Below are 22,289 nucleotides of genomic sequence, written 5' to 3'. Positions count from 1 at the left end.
CCGAAATGTACTACGCGACTGCTGCTGCCAACAAAATCAGTGTTACCACACTGTAAACTGATAAATCGAAAAATTACCAAAATACTCTTTTCGGTTTTTTATATCAATTTTTTTAAGTTTCAAAAAAAAATTCGATTTTTGTGTTAAAGACAAGTGAGAAATACAATACATTTTTTTTTTGGAAAATTTGGTTTAATTTTTAAATACGATAGACGGCGGTAATTTGAAAAGTTACTAGTTATTGTGGTGAGGAATTTATTTAAAGGTGGTAGCACTGCTTCAGCGTACGGTACTTATATGAGTTAGTGAATATAGTAAAATACAGTAAATGTTAACAGAAAATAGGTGTGTATGTGTGAAAATATGTTTTATGAGAGAAAATGTGTGTATGTATATATGTTTTAAAGCCCAAAATCCCCAAAAATTTATGCCCTCCTTTTTTTCAATACATAACCTATATATATCTGTATAAGAGAATAAAGACCGGAATCTATATATTCTTTTCTTATATCTATATATGTTACATAAAAGTTTTTAGATGAGCACACATGCCCTTTATATATATTATATTGTCGCGTTCTCGTGCGTCTTTGGAGGGTTTTCTTTTGTTGATTATTTCTCGTTTTGTCACCTGCGCGTTTTATTATTTCCGCGCCAAAATTCGCTTTGTTCTATTATAGAGGAACAAAAAAAAAAACAAAATTAAAAAAAGAAATTAATTTTTTTAATTTACATTTAAACGGGATTAATATATTAATCAAATAACTTTATTTATTGAAATCAAATAGATTTTTTTTCTTTATCAATTTTCTTCGTTTCAAAATTAAAATGAATTAATTTTTCACGAAATTTAATAATGTGTAAAAATCATTACAAATTACAAACAAAAATATAATATAATTGTAATTTCGAAAAAATTAGATTTAAAATTTATTAAAATTTAATTTTAAATTTTAATTTTAAATCTATTAAATAATTGAATTTTCAAAGAAATTTATTACAATATTATTAAATAAAATTAATTTAGCAAAAAAATTTTAGAAATATTTGAATTTCTGGAGATTTTAAATTTCAATTTTTGTAAATTTCTATTCAAAATTATTTAAATTTTTCAAAAAAGTAATTAAATTATAGAGAATTTTTAATTGAAAAATTGTTTTAAATAATTGATTTTTTTTGAAGAACTTGATTTAAATAATAAATAAATAAATATACAGAAAAATAAAATAATACAAAAAATTATCAAATTATGAACATAAAAAAAAATTTCAATTAGTTTATAATTCTAAATTGTTTTTTTTTTTATTTAAAATATTCAATAATAATAATAAATTAATAAAAAATTGTTATTCTTTAAATTTTACTTTCTTTTTAAGAATTTAATATTTTATTTTTATAAAAAAAAATGAATCTAAAAAAGAATTTTAATTTTTGAAAAATAATTCTAATTTGTTTGTTTAAGAAAAGAAAAAAGGAAAGTTTCTTGAATTTTTTTTTAATAATTAATGAATTAATATAGTTTTTGAATTATTTTCTTTTTATTATTTAAAAATTTTGTTTATTTAAAAAATAAAATTTGATAAACTTCTTTTTTTTCAATTTCTTTGTTACTTTAATTTATTGATAGACATTCTGAGAAAATTTAATTAACATTTAATTACAGAATTTTTGGCACTAAATCAAAATTGACAAAAATTTAGAGCGCTAGATTTTTGTCAATACAATACTTTATTTTTAACTTGTGACAAAAAAATTTTTTGCTTTTTTTTTTAAAAAAAAAGTCTTTTCTTTTTTGCAAAATGTATTTTTATATTTTAATAAATTTTTTTTTATTATTAATATTTAATTTAATGTAATAATTAATTAATAATATTAATTAATAATATTTTATTGTAATAATGATAAGAATAATAATACCTAATTATTATTATTATTATTATTATTATTATTATTATTATTATTATTATTATTATTATTATTATTATTATTATTACTATTATTATTATTATTTTTGTTATTATATTATGATTTTCTTTTTATTATCGTTATTATTTTTATTATTATCAACTTATTTTGAAAATAATTATTAATATAATAAATTAATAATTAATATTTGAAAAATTGAAATTATGAAGTTAAAATTTAATAAATATATTTTTTTTAATTCTATTTTATTAATAAAAAAAAAAAAATAGAAAAAGGATTATCGAAAGAAAAATTGCAATTTCTTACATATTATTGAATTTATTGTGTATATATAATAGATTTTTATATTTAAATATTTATATATAATACAATCGTGGATTTTTGTGAAAAATATTTCATCAATCCATGAAATATAATATTATTAAAAGGAAAAAAAAAATTTCAATTTTTCCTTAGGACGCGATATCACTCGATGACATTATTTCTTCTATATTATTATATATTGTATAAGTTTTTAAAAATTTAATTTAAAAAAAAAAATTTATCTACCTATTTATTTATACAAAGGTAATTTTTTTTCCTCTCGATTCATATTAAAAAAAAAAAAAAACGTTAAACGACATTCGTTTACATTCTTATTTAAAAAAAAAAAAAAAAGAAATTATTTTACATACACGATTCGAATAAAGTACAAAATTTTTTTCATTTATACATTGCGAATCAAATGGAAGAGCAAGAACTCTTAAAAATTTTCTTTTTCACTTCATTTACATAAGATTATTATGTATATATATATAAATACTGTTTTTTTACTTGATCATTTTAAAAAGAAAATAAAAAAAATTCTTTTTTTACAAAATTTAATTTTTTTTTCAATTCGCTTCATTCACGTAACGAAGGAAAAATGTCACTTTCACTTGTTCCACGTGACGACAAAGTTTCATTGCTGCGCTTGTTCGTAAATTCATGTGTTGAGTCAATGATGGTAAATTTAAAAGTAGAAAAGCCAATCCATCGATTTCCTAGAAAAAAATTAAATTTTTATTATTAGTATAATTTTTCAATTTATAATAATTTTTTTTTTTGTATTTTGAATTTGAAACAAAATTCAATTCAAAAAAAGCAAACAAAAATCAATAAAAAATTTTTTAAATTCAGAGTTGTCACAGTTCAATTAATTATTTACAAAAATTTTATCTATAAATTAAAAAAGAAACAAATTTACAAAAATTTAAATCATAATCTCGAGAAATTCAATTATTTATAAAATTGTTTTCTAAATTAATTTTATTCAATAATATTTTAATAAAATTCTTTGACAATTCAATTATTAAAAATAGTTTTTGAATTAAAAAAATCTTTTTAAATTTAATTATTCACAGAAATTAAAAAAATCTTTAGCATTTGAATTTTTCAAAAATTTCAATTTAAAAATCTTTTGAAACTTAATTATTTCTAAAAATTTTAATTATAACTTTTTTAAAATTTAATTATTTTAAAAAAATGTTGTTTTTAAAATTAATTGTTAAATTATAGTTAATCAATAATTTTCATCAAATTCTTCTAAAATTTGAATTATTTTAAAACATTTTTAATTACAAATTCTGTAAAATTTTAATTATTGTCTGAAATTTTTTAAAAAAATTATTTAAAAAATTAAATTTTTTGAAAACTTAAAATCTTTTGAAATTAAATTATTTCGAAAAATTTTTATTAAATTAATTAGTTTAAATCAAGTTCTTCAAAAAATCAATTATTTAAAACAATTTTTCAATTAAAAATTCTCTATAATTTAATTACTTTTTTGAAAAATTTAAATAATTTTTGAATAGAAATTTACAAAAATTAAAATTTTAAATCCCCAGAAATTCAAATATTTCTACATTTTTTTTTTGCGAAATTAATTTTATTTAATAATATTGTAATAAATTTTTTTTGAAAATTCAATTAATTAATAGATTTAAAATTAAAATTTTTAAATTAAATTTTAAATCTAATTTTTTCGAATAATTTGCAAATATCAGTCTTTGATTATTTTTTTAAAAAATGAAAATTAAATATTTAATGTTTATAAAAATGCAACAAAAAAAATTAGGTTTTTTTTGAAAATTTTAATTCAAATTTTCGCTTCTAAAAATTAGTGTAATTTTTTATAATTAAATACTTAAAAAAAAAATTTTCCTCACTCTCAGGGAAAAAAAAATTGAAATTTTATCTGAAAATCAGGGAAAAATTAAAATTTTTGCCGGCAACGCTGAAATTAATCAGAAAGTAAGAAAAGAGAAATAAAAAAAAAATACCTCTTGTTTGACTCTGTGCGCAATATCCTTGCAATCATTAGTCTTCCTTAAATATTTAAAAACATCATCAACACTCCAAAATAATGGATTCGAATCCAATATTGTTCCATTCTTTGGCTTTTTTGCGTTATTATGATTACTATTATTATTATTATTATTACTATTATTATTACTATTATTGTTATTAATTTTCTTCTGCCCCCGTCGATAATTCCCATCAATTTCCGAATTATCAGATTCTGTATTATCATCTCTTTCACGTTTAACGCCACGTGTTTTTGTTGTGCCATTATTTTGACACAATAATAATGACGATGACGATGGCGACGATGATTTTATTTGTGTTGTTTTACCACCACCTGAACTTCCAGGACTATCAAAATTACTGTCCTTACTTTTACGATCATTAAATGATGAACTACGCGAATCTTCCGAGCCATTACTTGATTGTGCTTCAATTTTAAAATCATCAAATTTATTATCATTTTTGGAAAAGTCAATTTCATTTAATTGCACTTGACCATCGCATGATTCTTCAAAATTATTTGTAATATGCTTTGTTAAATCCATTGATAAATATGGCATATCCTCATCGTGTTCCTCGTCGTCTTGTTCCTTGTCGCGATTTGCCCAACGACCTCGTCTTCGTTTTCGACGACCTCCCCATGGTTTTGGCTTTTGTACCATTATACTTGTGTAGCCTTTTGGCTTTCCTCGTTTTCCATTGCCCACTGGAGCTGCTGTAAAATGAAAAGAAAAATGTAAAATTAAATTTAAAAAATTTTTTTTTTTAAATTACAAAAAAATTAATTGTATTGAAATTTAAAATTAATTATTATTAATTTATTGGAGTGAAAAAGAAATATTTTATTTTCTAGGGGTTTGGAAAAGATTATTTTAATTCTTAGAATTGAATAAAAAATTATTTTATTCCCAGTGTGGAGTTGCAAAATATTTATTTTACCCCCTTGGGAATTGGGAAAGTAGTATTTTACTTTCTAGAGTTAAAAAATGCCAATTTACTCCCTAGAGATGGAAAAAAAAAAATTTTAGTACGCAAAATTTTTTTAGAACATAATATTTTATTTTCTAGAATTGGAAAATATTATTTTACCTCCTAGGATTCAAAAAGATAATTTTATTCCCTCGAAAGTTTAGAAAGTACTATTTTACTTCTTCGACATTAAAAAATGCTAATTTACTTCCTAGAGATGGAAAAAAAAATACAAATATTACTGGCAAATTTTTTTTTGAAAGTTGCTTTTGGCACAATTTTTATTTCTTTTTTTAATAGAATAATTATTTAACAAAATTTGTATTTAACATAAATTTTGTTTTTTGGGCAAAATTTCGATTTAATTTAATTTTGTATTAAAAGAAATTCAAAAATTTTAATTTAACAGAATTTTTATTCGTGTAAATTTTAATTTAACCAAATTTGCATTTAATAGAAATTTTCGGATTTTTTTTTTTTTTTTAATTTTTATTTAACCAAATATCTATTTTGAGAAATTTTATTGAAACTTTCAAAAGAATTTTTTATTTATCCAAATTTGATTGAGGAATTTTTATTTAACGGCATTTACATTGACTGAAATTTTATTTTAACAAAAAAATTTTCACTTGATAAATTTTTTTATTTCATCGAATTTTTTTTTATAAAAGGGAAAACATTTAACCAAATTTTTAATTTAATCGGATAATTTCGAATTTTTCATTTAACCGAATTTTGATTTTTGAAATTTTTTTTTATTTAACCAAATTTTTATTTTGATCAAATTTTTGTTTAAATATTTTAATCAAAATTTTGAACAAAATTTTATTTAAAAAAAAAATTTTCATTTTACTAAATTTTTATTTAATAAAATTTACATTAAAATGGATTTTGAAAGAATTTTTATTTAACGAAATTTACATTGTCAAATTTTAAATTTTAATCAAAATTTTGCTTTTGACAAATTTTCTAATTATTCATCAAATTTCCTTAAAGAACGAAAAATATTTAATAAAATTTTGATTTAATCGCTTAATAACCAAATTTTTCATTTAACTAAATTTTTTATTTTAAAAAAAATTTTAATATTTAACCAAATTTACATTTTACCGATTTTAAACGAATGTTTATTTAAAAAAAATTTTCATTTAATGAAGTTTACTTTAATCAAATTTTAATTGATGCAAAATTTGCTCTTGATAAATTTTTCATTATTTACTGAATTTTCTTACTAAAAGGGAAAATATTTAATCAAATTTTGTTATTTGATAGAATTTTAAATTCTCAAACAAATTTGTATTTAATATAAATTTTCTTTTTTTTTTTATTTAACCAAACTTGGATTTAATATAATTTTTTATTAAAAGAAATTTATAAATTTTTATTTAATAGGATTTTTATTAGACCAAATTTTAATTTAGCAAAATAAAATGTATTTGGCGAAATTTTTATTGAAACTTTCAAAAGAATTTTTCATTTATCCAAATTTGATTAACGAATTTTCATTTAACCAAATGTTTCATTTAACGGAATTTACTTTAATTTTATTAAATTATTATTATTATTATTATTATTATTATTATTATTATTTATTTATTTAATTTCATTTAAACCAAAAATTTGCTTTTGACAAAATTTTTCATTATTTACCAAATTTCTTTACTAGGAAAATATAAATATTAAATATTTTGTTAAATATTAGAAAAAATATTTAACCAAATTTTGAATTTTTTAAATTTTGCCATTTAACAAAATTTGTTGACTAAATTTTTATAATTAATCAAATTTAAACGATTTTGAATTTATTTAACCAAATGTTACCTTTTTTTTTTGTTTCTCATCAATAGAACAAAATTATGTTTGAAAAAAAATAATTTTTTTTTAATATAAACTGAACGTAATTGTAATTTTTTTTAATGAATTTTGAAAAATGCATTTCACAAAAAAGAAAATTATTAAATTAAAATAGAAAACTTACTGTATTTCGTTTTTTGCCGTTTGTGACAACGATCCGGACAATCATCCTCCAAAATGCGTACCGGTCCAAATAAATTTGGGCATACCATTAATTTTTTACAAATCATACGACAAAAATCAGCGACCATATCGCCTGATGTAACAACGGCAACACTTGCACGATATGTATTATTTTTGTGTTTTGCCTTTAATACTTCGAGATTATAGCCATTTTTTGGTTTAGCGTCACATTGTAAAACTTTTAAAATACGCGCACTTCTATAGCCAACAGAGACAATCATTGAAAGTACTTCGCGCATTACTAAAATCACTGGTCCAGGTCCAACTGCTTTTGGTAATGTTGCCAATTTTCCCTTTGATATCATTGGACCCGTAAAACAACGATAATTAAAATAAATTTTTGGACACCAAAGCGATGAACGTGGCGCATCATTACATGAATTTTCAATAATATTTGATTTTTTTTTCATTTCCATTGTTGTTGTTGTTGTCGATGTTGTTGTTGTTGTTGCTGTTGTTGTTATTGTTGTTGAAGGTTGAAGTTTACCGCATATTTCAATATAATTTTTTGGCGGTTTTAATGGATAATGATTTGATTCACACCAACCAACTGGAAATATATGCAATGAATTCATATGTACCACATGTTCTTGTCGACAATCCTCATAATTATCAAGTTTCAACCATAATAGAGTGTCAATTATTTTTGTCACGTGCGCTGCACAAATGACATTTTCATTTTCAGGATCAACAGCCTCTAAACGCATACCAATTTCATAGCCTAATTCATGGGCATTTTCTTTTGGTGAAAAAAATATTTCATTCGCTGCTATTGATTCAGTTACTTTTAAATATTCATTCCAATTGAAATCAATTGATTTTGAAATCCAACCTTGAGGATGTGTTAGTCTGGGAAAAAAAAAAATAATAATAGTAATAATAAGAAAATTGATTTTTTTGGGGAATTTTGAAAATAAATTTTCCATGTTTTTTTTTTTAATATTTATAAAATCGAATTTAAGTAAAATTTTTTAAAATTGAATTTATTTAGAATAAATTGAATTCCATACGAAAGAAATTTAAATTTAACAGAATTTTTATTAAATCGAATTTGGAATTTAATGGAATTTTCATTAAAATAGATTTTTTTTTAGATAGCAAATTTCTTTATATTCCTTATTTATTTATGCCGATTTTGATTAGGTAGCAAATTTCCTTATTTGATGAATTCGCATTTAATAGAATTTTTATTTAATGGAATTTTTTCATTTCCTTTGGAGTAAAATTTTTTAGATTCGAATTTATTTACAATAAATTGAATTTTCATTCAATCAAATTCAGAATTTAATAAAATTTTCATTAAACAAAATTTTTTTAGGCAGAAAATTCCATTATTTAACGAATTCGCATTTAATAATAATTAAGAATAAAAATAAAAATAAAAATCGAATTCAGAACTTATTAGAATTTTCATTAAACAAAATTTTCATTAATCAGAATTTTTTTAAGTATCAAATTCCCTTATTTAACGAATTTAGATTTAAGAGAAATTTTATTTAATAGAATTTTTATATTTCCCTTTAAATACAAATTTTTTCGAATCCAATTTATTTACAACAAATTAAATTTTCATAGGAAAGAATTTTAATTTAATAGGATTTTTGATTAAATTAGAATTTCTGAATTTAATAGAATTTTCATTGAATAGAATTTAAATTTAAACGAATTTTCATTTAGTCGAAATTTTATTTAACCGATTTTCTGTTAAACATAAATTTAATTTAGCCGAATTTTTATTCAAAACAGAAGTCTTATTAAATATTTAATTAAATTTTTTTTTAGATAGATAGAATTTTTTTATAGTCAAATTTTCATTGAATAGAATTTAAATTTTTATGAATTTTTATTAAGCAAAATATTTATTTAACAAAAATTTTGTTTAACGTGATTTTTATTTTATGGAATTTCTTCTTATTTGAAATTTTTACACGATGGAAATTAACTAAATTAATTAATTAATAGAATTTTTTATTATACCGAATTTTCATTAAATAAAATTTAAATTTGAATAAATTTTTCATTTAGTCGAAATATTTTACAAAACAATTGTTTCCTGTTTAAAATAACTTTTATACAGCCGAAATTTTTATTTAAAACAAAATTCTTATTCAATTAATTACCAAAATTTTTATTATGCCAAATTTTCATTGAATAGAATTTTATTTAACATAATTTTTATTAAGCCGAGATTTTATTTAAATAGAATTTCCAAAAGAAACAGATTTTGTGATTTAGCGAAGTTTTATGTAATAAAATTTCCTATTTAACAGGATATTTTTTAGCTAAATATTCTCTAAATAAAATTTAAAATGGATTTTCATTTAGCTAAATATTTATTGAACATAATTTCAATTTAACATAATTTTTATTTATCACAATTTTTCATGAAACAAAATTAAAAGAAGGAATTTTCAATGTTTGTCAAATTTTCTTTTGAAATTTATTTAACCAAATATTATAACTATCAAATATTTAACCAGAATTCATTTAAATAAAAATTCCATTAGATAGCAATTTTGTGAATGAAAATTTTTTTTATAAATAAAATTTTCGCATTCAATTGCAAATTTGACTAAATAATTAAGTTAGACTAAATAATTGAAAATTTTAAATAAAATTTGGCTAAATGAAAATTATTATAAAATTAAAACTTAGAGTGAAATAAAAATGTAATTTTCCTAATTAAACATTTCTTTAGATAAAAATTGTGTTAAATAGAAAATTTAAATAAATACTTAAGTTAAAAATTCTGTTAATTTAAAATTTAGTTTAAATCGAAATTTGATAAAATTCTGCTAAATAGAAATTACATTTATTTAATATTTATCTGAATAAAAAAAAATTGTTAGTAAAAATTTTCGCTAAATGAAATAAAAATTAAAATATAAATTCTGCTCTAAATAAAAAAAAAAATAATGGCTAAATAAATAAAAAAATATTAATTATCGTCAATATAAAATTAAAAACAAAATTTTTTTTTTTTTTTTACCTGATTCCATGTTTTTCCGCCCATCCAACTGGAAAAATATAAGGATGATCGGCAGTACAAAGCCATGTATCTTTCTCAGCACTATCATAAACAAATGATTCATTTAAATCTTGAACAGGATCTTCCTCATTGTAAATATCAATTTTCACAAGAAAATAATAATCATCAAATACTTTAACAACTGATGCTGGACATATTTTTGTACGATCGGCAGGCGATATTGTTTCTAATTTCATGTTACGTTGAAATTTATGTTTTGGATGTTCTTTAATATTATCAAAATGACTTTCATTGTGATCATAATTTTTTGAACTATTTTCCGTTAATTCTTTCCATTCCTCATAGGCGTGTGTATCAATTATTGATGTTGGCGGTTCTAAAAACCATTTTGTACTTGTTGAATTATTTGCCGCTGAAAAGCCATGACGATGTAAATGTTCCGATGTGCAAAATATCCAAAAATCTTTCATTGGCGATGAACCAGGTGTGTCATAACGAAGCAATAGACGACCGCCAACATTTTCAATTATCTGCGATAATAGAGGAGAAAAAATAAATAGAAAATATTGAGGGGAGAATTTTTTTTTTCTAATTTTTATAAATTGAAATCACAAAATTAGAAAAAAAAAAAAAAAAACATTCAGGGGTGAATTTTATTATTTTTCTTATTATTATTTCAATGCATTAAAAATTATCATTTTTTAATATTAAAATTAAATTAAAAATCTAATAAGGAAATAAAATTTCAAAATTAAATTCATAATTAGTCGAAAAAAAAAATTGAGTATAAAATGAAATTCAATAAAAATATTTTTGGAATTAGTTTGAAAATTTTTACAACTTTTTTTTTCGTTTTTTCTAACAATAGTAATTTTATTGCAGTATTAATTTTTTTTTTCCTTTGTGTAAAATTTTTTCTCGTTTAAAATTTTCCATTATAGCAAAATTTTTTCCTCCTGGAGTAAAAAAAGGAATTTTTAATTAAAAAAAAAAAAAAATGAAACTTACAGTTGCCAGCCACAATTTGTAAGGATGTCGAATATCGCTCACTTCGACTTTCATTCCCTGTTTTATTCTATCCACCATGCTGAGTCCTTCCTGTAATAAAAAAATTCAAAAATTCAAAAATTCAAAAATTCAATGAAAAGAAAAATAAATTTAGTTTAGTATAAACTTTAGTAAAAAATTTTCATTAAAAAAAAATAATTTTGTTCTTTAATTAAAATCAATTTTAATTGAAGAACAAAATTATTTTCTAAACTAAAATTAATTTTAATTAAAGAACAAAATTATTTTCTTACTGAAAATTAATTTTTTTTTTTTACTAAATTTACTTTTACTAAAGTTTATACTAAACTAAATTAATTTTAATTTAATATATTTTTTTTTGTAGTAAATCGATTTTTTTTTTTTTAATTAAAATAGAAAATACAAACCCCTGAGAGCATTTCCTGTGGAACAGATTTGGTATTTGATAAAAATTCAACAAGTTTCTCACGACAATCGGGCGAACGTTTTTCAATTTCTTCAGGTGGTTGTAATTGTTTATTATTTTTTTCACACCAACCAATTTCGTGTGCCGCTTCTTTTGTTAAATTAAACCAAAATTCCAATGATCTATCGTCACCGCCAAAATATCGTAATCTCAATAATGGCCCACATGCCATTACAATTGAGCCAATCCAATAGGAAATTTCATTCTCATCATTTGTTATTTTTCCATTTGGCACTTCCAATGACATGCCAATTTCAATTCCACTTTGTAGTGTTAATTCAACATGGGGAAATAAAATTTGTGGCACTTCTGTACTTTCAGTTGCGTCTAAATAATCTTGCCAAACAAATACAAGTTCTGAAAATGAAAAAAAAACGTTAATTTCTTTTAAGAATTTGGAAAATTATGAAAATAAAATTTTTTTTATTAAACTTTTGTTCAATTAAAATTAAATTTAAAAAAATTAAAATTAAAAATTAAAAAAAATTAAAATTAAATTAAAAATTTAAAAAATTTAAAATTGAATTAAAAATTTTCTTCAAAAGAAGGGAAAAAAATTTACAGAAAATTAAATTATGTAAATTTATTTCTTTTTTTTTTGTCGTCTCATGTGATTTTTTTTTTTTTTTGTAGAAAGTAAAATTTTTGAAATTTTCAATTCAAACTTCTGCTCCAGAAATTCAAATATTTTGAAAAATTTTCCGCTCAATTAATTTTTGTTCAATAAATATTTTAATAAATTTCTTTGGAAAAAATGTTTCAAATTAATTTTTTAAAAATTTTTAATCATTCAATAATTTTCATCAAATTTTTTTCTAAAATTAAATTATTTAAAACAAATTTTAATTGAAAATTCTTTCAAATTTAATTATTGTCTAAAAATTAGAAAGAAAATGAAATTTTTCGAATATTTAAAATCATTTGAAATTATATTATTTCTGAAATTCTTAGCTAAATTAATTATTTTCAATTATTTTAATTACATTTTTTTTTAGAAATTCAATTATTTAGAATAATATTTAATTTTTGTCAATTAAAATTAAATTAAAAAAATTTAAATTAAATTAATTTAAAATTGAATTAAAAATTGAATTTAAAATTTAAAAAATTAAAGTTGATTTAAAAATTTTCTTCAAAAGAGGGGAAAAAAATTTACAGAAAATTAAATTATGTAAATTTATTTTTTTTTGTCGTCTCATGAAAATTTTTTTTTTTTTTTTTTTTATTGTAAAAAGTAAAATTTTTGGGCGCGCGAAATTTAAATTTTTCTCAACAATATTTCTACTTTACCGACAGTACATAAATTGAAAAAATTAAAAACTATTTTTCTATAAAAAGCCAATTTTTCGGCTTAATGAAAATAAAAAATTAAGCGCAAAATTTCCTGTTAACTAAAAAATTGGCTAAATACAGTTAAATGAATTAAATTCGATTATAAATATTACAGAGAAAAAATATAAAAATTCTGTTAAATATTATATTAAATATAAATTCTGCCTACTAAAAATTCGGTTAAATAATAATAATAATTGTAATAAAATTATTTTTTTAAAAGAAAAATTCTGCTAAAAAATAAATTTTGTTTAAAAAAAATTACGTTAAAATAAAAAAAAAATAAATAAAAATTCGGTTTTAAATGAAATTTATAATAGATATTAAAAGAAAGTTCCACAAAATGAAATTATATTAAAATAAAAAATTGGTTTAATTCTAAAAAGAAATTATATAAAATTTATTATAAAAAATATATTAAATTTATATATATATATATATTTTCAAAAAGAATTTTTGTATTTATTACACAAAAATTAGAAAGAAAAATGTAAATAAATTTTATTATATTACCTTCATCTGGATTTTTTTCCATCGCTTCATTTCCGGTAGATTCCATGTTTTATACACAATCTGTAGAATATCAATAAAATATATATATATATTTTTTTTAATAAATCTTACTCTCGTGTATATCAATATATATATATATATATATATATATATATATATATATAAATTAATTCTCAGCGTAATTTTTCAATTAATTTGCCAATATTATTGAAATTATTTTTCGAATTTATTTTCCTGTTATTTTTTTTTTCTCGATGATATTTCATTTTTTCATTAATCAAAATTGTGTAAAATATAAAATTAATAAAAAGGAAGTAAAAATAAGTAAAAATAGTTGTTATAACCGCACACACAACTATAATACACAAACTCGTCACAAGAGAAAATATAGGGTACTCAGGGCCGTATCTATTACAATTAATTTATCTTAAATTATTACTCGTAAAGAATAATATTCTGTGAAAAAAAAAATGGAAATTAATTTCTTTATTGAAATATTTAATAATAACAATAATAATTATTATTTTAATTCGATAATAATAATATAAATTATTATTATTATTATTATTATTATTATTATTATTATTATTATTTATTATTATTATTTATTAATTACTAATTTTTCAATTTTTAAATAATTTTCCACTCTTTCGTATATAAAAAAAAATTGTTTATTGTTAATTAATAAATTAATTGATGCAAAAAATTTGTAATTTTTTCAAAAAATATTTATTAATTAAAAATATGAAAATTTGTTTCAAATAACTAAATATTCTTTATTTTGTATTTCTTTTTGCAAAAAAAAAGGATCAATTTATAAATAAATTAAAATAAATAGTATATAGTAAAAAAAATTAATATATAAATAATAAATAATTAATAAGAAAAATAAAATAGGAAGAAAAACTTTTAGAAATATTTACGATACAATTTTTTTTTGTCCCGGGTGCCATTAACAATTTTTTCGTCCCTGAACGCATTTGTTCTCTCTCTCTCTATCCTTCTGTATACTGCGATCTTTATAGAATTTAAATAAAAAAAAAATAAATAATATAATTATGAATAAAAAAAAGGATTTTTATTCTTATTTAAATATATTAACAAATTTAAAATTTATAAATTTTCAAATTTCAATAGTAAAATTAATTTTTAAAATCAAAATGTTTTCTCATTATTAATACATGGGGGAAAAATTTTTGTAAATCACTGTACTGTCTTTGTCTATATATATATATGTATATACAACAAAAGGTATATCGAACTTTTAACAGTAGAAACTAATTAAAAAATCATTAAAACATAATTTTATTTGAAAATCAGTAAAATTCACCCACTTCTTTCATTTATATTCTCACATACAAAAATAACCTAAAAATATATATTTTGAAAAAGATTTAAATATTTCAATAATTACATCAATTTGAGCAATTACTTTTTTTTAATGAAAAAATAAATTTTATCTCTATCAAAGTTTCATTTTTTTTTTTTTTTTTTTTTTAGAAAAATTAAATAATAAAAATGTATTTCTAAAAAAAATTTTTTAAACTTTTTTTTATCGTGTTTATTTCGAAATAAAATTTTATTTTCAAAAATAAAATTCTTATCAGTAAAAGAAAATTAAAATTTCCTGAAAATGTTCGAGAATTCTAAATACGGGAATTAAATTAATAGAATTACTTTTTATATAATAAACATTTTATATTGATACAAAAAAAAAAGTAAAATTGAATTTCAATGTGTGTGATTAAAAATCCAAAAAGAATTAAAAAAAGGAAAAAAAAATTAAAATACCTTTTATAAATATTGTGAAAAGTGAATGTTTTGTAACTTTTGTAAAAAAAAAATATATATATATACATATATATGTTTTCTAGTGGTGTGTGATTATATATTTTATAAAAGTAGTGTGATATATAAAATACTTTACCTGTAAATTATTAGCGAGATAGAGGTTATAATGAAAAACTTTTCAATTCTCATAAACACTTATTAAAGAAAATGAAAATTTTTACACTTTTTTCCTTACACGTTTTATTATTTATTTAGTAAAAAATTGTTTCTTTTTTTTAGAGCACTTTAATACATTTACTTTTTCTCTCGCGTCGAATAAAACGATCGCTTTGCACCCAAGAAAAGTTTCCACTGTAGCCAATTGGGGGAAAAAAAAAATTCTCATTTCCCTTTCCCGCCATCCAAGGGAAAATGAAAAGAAAAATTATAACTAAAATTCATATTATTCTACATTATTAAAATTAATTTAATTTAAAAATTATTCATTTAATTAGAAAAATTTTCTCCTTTTTTTGTTTTTATTATTGAAAATAATCAACAATTGCAACGTACAACAATACAAATTTTCACTTAAACAATAGTTGGCCAACCTGTTTGCAAAGCAGACGACAATTGTTTATATGTTTTTAGTACACGTGAGTTTTTTTTTTAGAATAAAAAAATTCTTTTTATTTGTCATGACAGTTGTAATTAAATAAATAATAATGAAGTTTATTTATGAAATTTGTCATAAATATGGTAAATTTTATTCAATTTCAAAGCATTATTGTTCTTTATGGGGGAAATCATGTTTAACTGTTGATTCTAACCTCAAAAGAATTGAGAAAAAATTTGCAATACGTTATTATTCCACAATATTTAATGATAATTTAACGGAAAAATCGGTGAAAAATTTTTTGGATCATGCAACAAAAGTTTATGAGGGCAAGGAAGAGGATAAATCGGAAATTGGTGAAATTCTTGAAATTCATGAAGTGAAGAAACTTGTTCAAGATAGAATCAATATTATTGAAAATATTCAATCTTTAGATGAATTAAGTAAGTTTTTTTTTTTTTTTTTGAATAATATGTTTTCTTATTTATTGTTTTATTTTTCTTTTATTTATATGTTATTGATTATTTAAAAATTTTATAAATTTAAATTTAAGATCGAGAGATATTTTAAAATTTTAACCTCGAAATTGAAGTTATAATAGAATTATTTTTATTTTATTTGCTATAAAATGGCTTTTATTTATTTTTATTTAGCTGATATTAATTTTTGAAATTTTCAATTAAAACTTCTGCTCCAGAAATTCAAATATTTCGAAAAATTTGCCGCTCAATTAATTTTGTTCAATAAATATTTTAATAAATTTCTTTGGAAAAAATGTCTCAAATTAATTTTTTAAAAAATTTTTTAATCATTCAATAATTTTCATCAAATTTTTTTCTAAAATTAAATTATTTAAAACAAATTTTAATTAAAAATTCTTTCAAATTTAATTATTGTCTAAAAATTAAAAAAAAGAGGAAATTTTTCGAAAATTTAAAATCATTTGAAATTCAACCTATTTCTAAAATTCTTAAATTAATTATTTTCAATTATTTTTTAGAAAATTTTTTTTTAGAAATTCAATTATATTTTAAATAATATTTAATTAAAATTTTTTTTAAAAATCATTCATTTTTTGAAATTTGTAGATAATTTTGAAGAAAATAAATTTTCGAAAATTTCAATAAAAAAAAAAAAAAATTCATAATTCAATTATTTAAAAAAAAAAAATCTTAACTGTAACTCTATGAAAATTCATTTATTTCAAACATTTATCAATTAAAAAATTCTTGTATAATTTAATTACTTTTTTATAAGATGTAAATAATTTTGAATAGAAATTTACAAAAATTAAAATTTATAATCTCCAGAAATTTAATGATTTTTCAAATTTTTTTTGCTAAATTAATTTTGTTCAATAATATTTTAATAAATTTCTTTGGAAAACTCAATTATTTAATAGATTTTTGAATTTAAAATCCAATTTTTTCGAATAAATTGCAAATATCAGTTTTTTTTATTATTTTTTAAAAATGAAAATTAAACATTTAATGCTTTTAAAAATGCAATAAAAAATTAGGTTTTTTGAAAAATTTTATTCAATTTTTTGTTTCTAAAAATTAGTGTTCTATTTTTTTATAATTAAAAATTTGACATTTTTTTTTATCATAGGGAAAAAATGAAATTTTATCTGGAAATCAGGGAAAAATAAAATCAAATTTTTGTGTCAATTTAAAAAAAAAATTTTACAATTTTTTTTCTCTTCTTCTGACAATTATATAATAATAAAATGCTTGGTCTGTCCTTCTGTCCTAACTTGAAGGTGGCCTTTTCTGATTTCACGTGTTTTTTTGACTAGTAATCTTATGTCAAATTTTGACAATTCTTTTTCTCATTTTTGCCAAAGTTGTATAATTGTGTTTCCAAATTTCGGAATAAGTTTCTTTAAAATTCCAAATTCGAAAATTCAATTCACGAAGCTGAAGTACACAACGTTTACCAACGAAATTTTTTTTAAACTTGTATATTCATTCAAAAATTGTATACAAATACAAAAAATTTATGATGAGAAAAAAGATGCGCGAGGAAATTTCGTACAAGATAGTAATTTGAAAAAAATTAATTTTTAAAAATTAATTTTTAAGGTACCAGGAGCCAACGAATACCTATTAAATATTAATTATAAAAACAAAGGCCTCGAATCAACTTAAAGATACAAAAAAGTCGTTTTAGTCTATTTATATTCCAAAAAAAAGTGAATTTGTTTTTTATTTTAACAAAAATATTTTACAGATTTTTAAATAAAAATTGTTTTTTTTTTTTTTAATAATAATCCTTTTCGAAGGGTTAAAGTTGAAATTTTTAGAAATAATTAAATTTCAAAAGATATTGTTAAATTTTCAAACAATTATTAAATTTTACAGAACTAAAAATAATTTATCAAACAATTTTTGGAAAACATTTTTTAAATTTAATTGAGTTTTCAAAGATTTAAAATTGAGATTTTTGAAATTAATTGAAACTTTAAGTGATTTTTAATTAAAATTTTAGATGATTTCACTAAAAATTTATTAGAAAATGCGGACAAAATACAATAATTTGAAAATCATTTTTAATTGAAAAATGGTTTCAGATAGTTGAATTTTCAAAGAATATTATTAAAATAGTTAAAAATAATTGAATTTCCTTAAAGTTATAATTGAAATTATTAAATTTAAAAAAAAAAATTTTTTCAATGGAAAATTTTAGAAATAATTAAATTTTAGATGTTTTTAAATTCAATTAATTTTGAATTCAAATTTTTGAGAATAATGAAATTTAATTTTGATTTTAAATTTGTAAAATAATTGAATTTCAGTTCATTTTGAATTGAAAATTTTGGGAAATAATTGAATTTTAATTGAAATTTTGGATAATAATTTAATTATTTAAGTTCATTTTTGATTGAAAATTTGGATAATTAATTTTGAATAGAAATTTTAGAAAATAATTGAATTTTATTTCATTTTAAATTGAAATTTTTGAAAATAATTCATTTTCAATTGATTTTGAATTGTAATTTTGAAAATAATTGAATTTTAGTTGATTTAAAATTGAAAACTTTGAAAATAATTGAAATTCAATTGAAATTTTGAAAAATAATTAAATTTTAATTGATTTTGAACTAATAATTTTGAAAATAATTGAATTTCTATTGAATTTTTTGAAAATAATTCAAGAAATTTATTAGAATTTACAGACAAAAATTGAACTGTAAAATTTTTTAAAAGTGAAAAATGGTTTCAGATAGTTTAAATTACGAAAAATATTTTTAAAAAAACATTAAAAAATAATTGAATTTCAGTTATAATTGAAATTATTAAATTTCAAAAAAAAAAATTTAGAAGAAAAATTTTAGAAATAATAAAATTGAACTTTTTGAAAATAATTAAATTTCAATTCCAATTGATTTTAAATTGTAACTTTTGAAAATAACAAAATTTAAATTGATATTCAATTGAAATTTTGGAAAATAATTGAATTTTAGTTGATTTTGAATTGAAATTTATGAAAATAATTCATTTTCAATTGATTTTGAATTGTAATTTTGAAAATAATTGAATTTTAGTTGATTTAAAATTGAAAACTTTGAAAATAATTGAAATTCAATTGAAATTTTGGAAAATAATTAAATTTTAGATACTTTTAAATTCAAATTATTGAAAATTCAATTAATTTTGAATTCAAATTTTTGAGAATAATGAAATTTTATTTGATTTTACATTTGGAAAATAATTGAATTTCAGTTCATTTTGAATTGAAAATTTTTGGGAAATAATTGAATTTTAATTGAAATTTTGGATAATAATTTAATTTAAGTTCATTTTTTATTGAAAATTTGGTTAATTAATTTTGAATAGAAATTTTAGAAAATAATTGAATTTTATTTCATTTTAAATTGAAAACTTGGTAAATAATTAAATTTTAAATTGAAATTTTTTTTGGATAATTATTGGATTTTTAATTGATTTTGAATTAAAATTTCGGGTAATAATTGAATTTTAGTTTATTTTGAATTGAAATTTTTTAAAAAATAATTCAATTTTATTGTGATATTTTTTTTTTTTAAATTATAAACAATTGTTAAATTTCATAAAAATTTTAATTGAAAAATAATTTTGATATAATTGAATTTGTGGTGTATTTAATTAAAATTATTAAAAATAATTAATTTAGTGAAGAATCATTTTAGTTCAAAATTTGTTAAATAATTGAATTGAAGAAGATCTGAAGAAGAGCTATACATTTTATACTAAAAAAATGTAATTTATTTACATTTTTTTTTCAAATGTAAAAAAAAATGTCGCTTTTTATTAAAATAAGTCGATAAAAATTTGGCGCGCTTGCTCGCGTTTAATTTTGCTAGTATAGTAATAATTTTATTTTTATTGCACTATTAATTTTTTTTTCTTTTTTTTTTGTATAAAATTTTTCGAGTTTAAAATTTTTCCATTATAGAAAATTTTTTCCTTGTGGAGGAAAAAAAAAATTTTTCACTTTTGCTTCCAAAAAAATAAAATATTGTTTCTAATTGAAATATAGAAAAATTTTATTATTTCAATCAATAAAAATAGTTGCGATTTTATGAATTTTCAAATAATTTATTAACAGTTAATAATTATTTTATTTCTAATAAAGAAATAGAACAAAATAAAGAAAAAGACGCTAATTTTTTTTTTAATAGAATTATTTTCTTTTCTATTTTTTCTTTTTTTTCGTCAAATGAATGAAAAAAGGAAACAAATTTATAAATTTCTTTTTTTTCTTTTGCATTTCAAAGTGAAAGACGACAAGGAAATGAAACAACTCGCCAATGAAGAATTGACAATATATAAAAATTCATTGAAAACAATTGATGAGAATCTTATCGAAAAATTATCAATATGTCTTGGACGTGATTTATGTGAGAATATAATATTAGAAATTACTGCCGGCGTTGGTGGACAAGAATCAATGTTATTCGCTTATAATTTATTGGAAATGTATTGTCATCATTTGAATTATTTAGATTATAATTATGAATTTATTGATCGTGATATGACGGCAATTGGTGGTATTCGTCATGCAAGTATTACAATAAATGGACAATTTTCATATGAAAAATTTCGTCATGAAGCTGGTATTCATCGTGTTCAACGAATACCAATAACTGAAACATCAGGACGTATTCATACAAGTGTTGTTTCAGTTGTTATTTATCCACAACCAAATGAAATTGAAGTTAAAATAAATGATAAAGATTTACGTATTGATACATTTCGTTCGACTGGCGCCGGTGGACAAAATGTTAATAAAACTGATTCGGCAGTAAGAATTGTTCATATACCAACAAATACTGTTGTTGAATGTCAAGCTGAAAGATCACAAATAAGAAATAAAAAAATTGCAATGATTAAATTGCGTACAAAAATTTATGAGACACGTCTTAATGAACAAGTGACGAAAAATCGTGATATACGACGTAAACAAATGGGTTTTAAAAATCGTAACGAGAGAATTCGTACTTATAATTATATGCAAGATCGTATTACTGATCATCGTCTTGTGAATGGAACATATTTTGGAATGGATTGTTTTATGAAAGGAGGTGTTAAATTAAATGAATTACAGGATAAATTGCAAAGGAATTATGAGAGAAAATTATTAATTGACATAATCAATGAGAATGAGAAGAAAACAAGATGAAGATATTTTTTTTTTTTGTATGAAATTGGAAATTTTTTTCTGCAATTAATTCGATAATTGAATTTTTTTTGGAAAATAAAATTTGATAAATTTTTTTTTCGAAATTGTCGAATAATTGAATCATTTTTTTTTTTTTTTTTGGGGAAAATGGGAAATAAAAAAATTTTTTTTTTTTTTTTGCAAAAATAGATAAAGAGAAATTAATTTACAAATTTATGCAGGGGAAAAAATTAAAAGTTACAAATAATATATAAAATTAATTTCTCAAGAGAGAAAGATTTTTTAAAATTGGAGGATTTTTTTTTTTTTTTTTTTGTAATTTTATAATTTTTTTATTTATAAAATATTTCAAAATTTGTAAAAATTAAAAATAAAATCTTCATTTAAATATCAAAAATTTTTTTTGGCAAAATTAACAAAATATTTTGTTACTTCTAAATATTTTTTTTTTTAAATTTTAATAAGAAAATAAAATTTTTCTTCTTATCAATATGAATTTTAATAGAAAAAAAAAAATTTTTTTTCTGTGAAAGAAAATTTTAGTTAATGAATTAAAAAATAAAAATGGAAATATTAATTTAAATCCTAATTTTCCATTTAAAAAAATATTTATAATTTATAAAACAAATATTAAACAATGAATGAGAAAATAC

The 22,289-nt window shown here is 19.1% G+C and overlaps 2 protein-coding genes across 4 annotated transcripts; one reads left to right on the top strand and one right to left on the bottom strand.

The window, feature by feature from the left end:
* Positions 1–2,303: 2,303 nt before the first annotated feature.
* Positions 2,304–15,716, bottom strand: LOC127281112 (scm-like with four MBT domains protein 1). 3 transcript variants are annotated; one of them, XM_051304627.1, is made up of 9 exons: positions 15,514–15,716; positions 14,510–14,603; positions 13,587–13,646; positions 11,683–12,098; positions 11,255–11,344; positions 10,247–10,776; positions 7,199–8,106; positions 4,227–4,966; positions 2,304–2,948 (listed from the first exon to the last, which is right to left on the bottom strand). In XM_051304627.1, exons 3-9 carry the CDS (start codon positions 13,630–13,632, stop codon positions 2,799–2,801), a joined length of 2,880 nt encoding a protein of 959 aa, XP_051160584.1. In that variant the 5' UTR covers positions 13,633–13,646; positions 14,510–14,603; positions 15,514–15,716; the 3' UTR covers positions 2,304–2,798. The 3 variants fall into 3 exon arrangements, with proteins under 3 accessions (XP_051160584.1, XP_051160583.1, XP_051160582.1); XM_051304626.1 differs by having other exon boundaries at positions 14,515–14,603; XM_051304625.1 differs by lacking the exon at positions 14,510–14,603.
* A 259-nt stretch (positions 15,717–15,975) lies between these two features.
* LOC127281133 (peptide chain release factor 1-like, mitochondrial) lies at positions 15,976–21,944 on the top strand. The gene is made up of 2 exons (XM_051304659.1): positions 15,976–16,415; positions 20,732–21,944. Exons 1-2 carry the CDS (start codon positions 16,082–16,084, stop codon positions 21,634–21,636), a joined length of 1,239 nt encoding a protein of 412 aa, XP_051160616.1. The 5' UTR covers positions 15,976–16,081; the 3' UTR covers positions 21,637–21,944.
* Positions 21,945–22,289: the final 345 nt, after the last annotated feature.

This window comes from Leptopilina boulardi, unplaced genomic scaffold, assembly GCF_019393585.1.
Source record: "Leptopilina boulardi isolate dan_hultmark-lab unplaced genomic scaffold, ZJU_Lbou_2.1 LbouV2_266, whole genome shotgun sequence".
Lineage (NCBI taxonomy): Eukaryota > Metazoa > Arthropoda > Insecta > Hymenoptera > Figitidae > Leptopilina > Leptopilina boulardi.
Note: the sequence above shows the minus strand (reverse complement) of the source record. Positions and strands in the feature narration are given on the sequence as shown.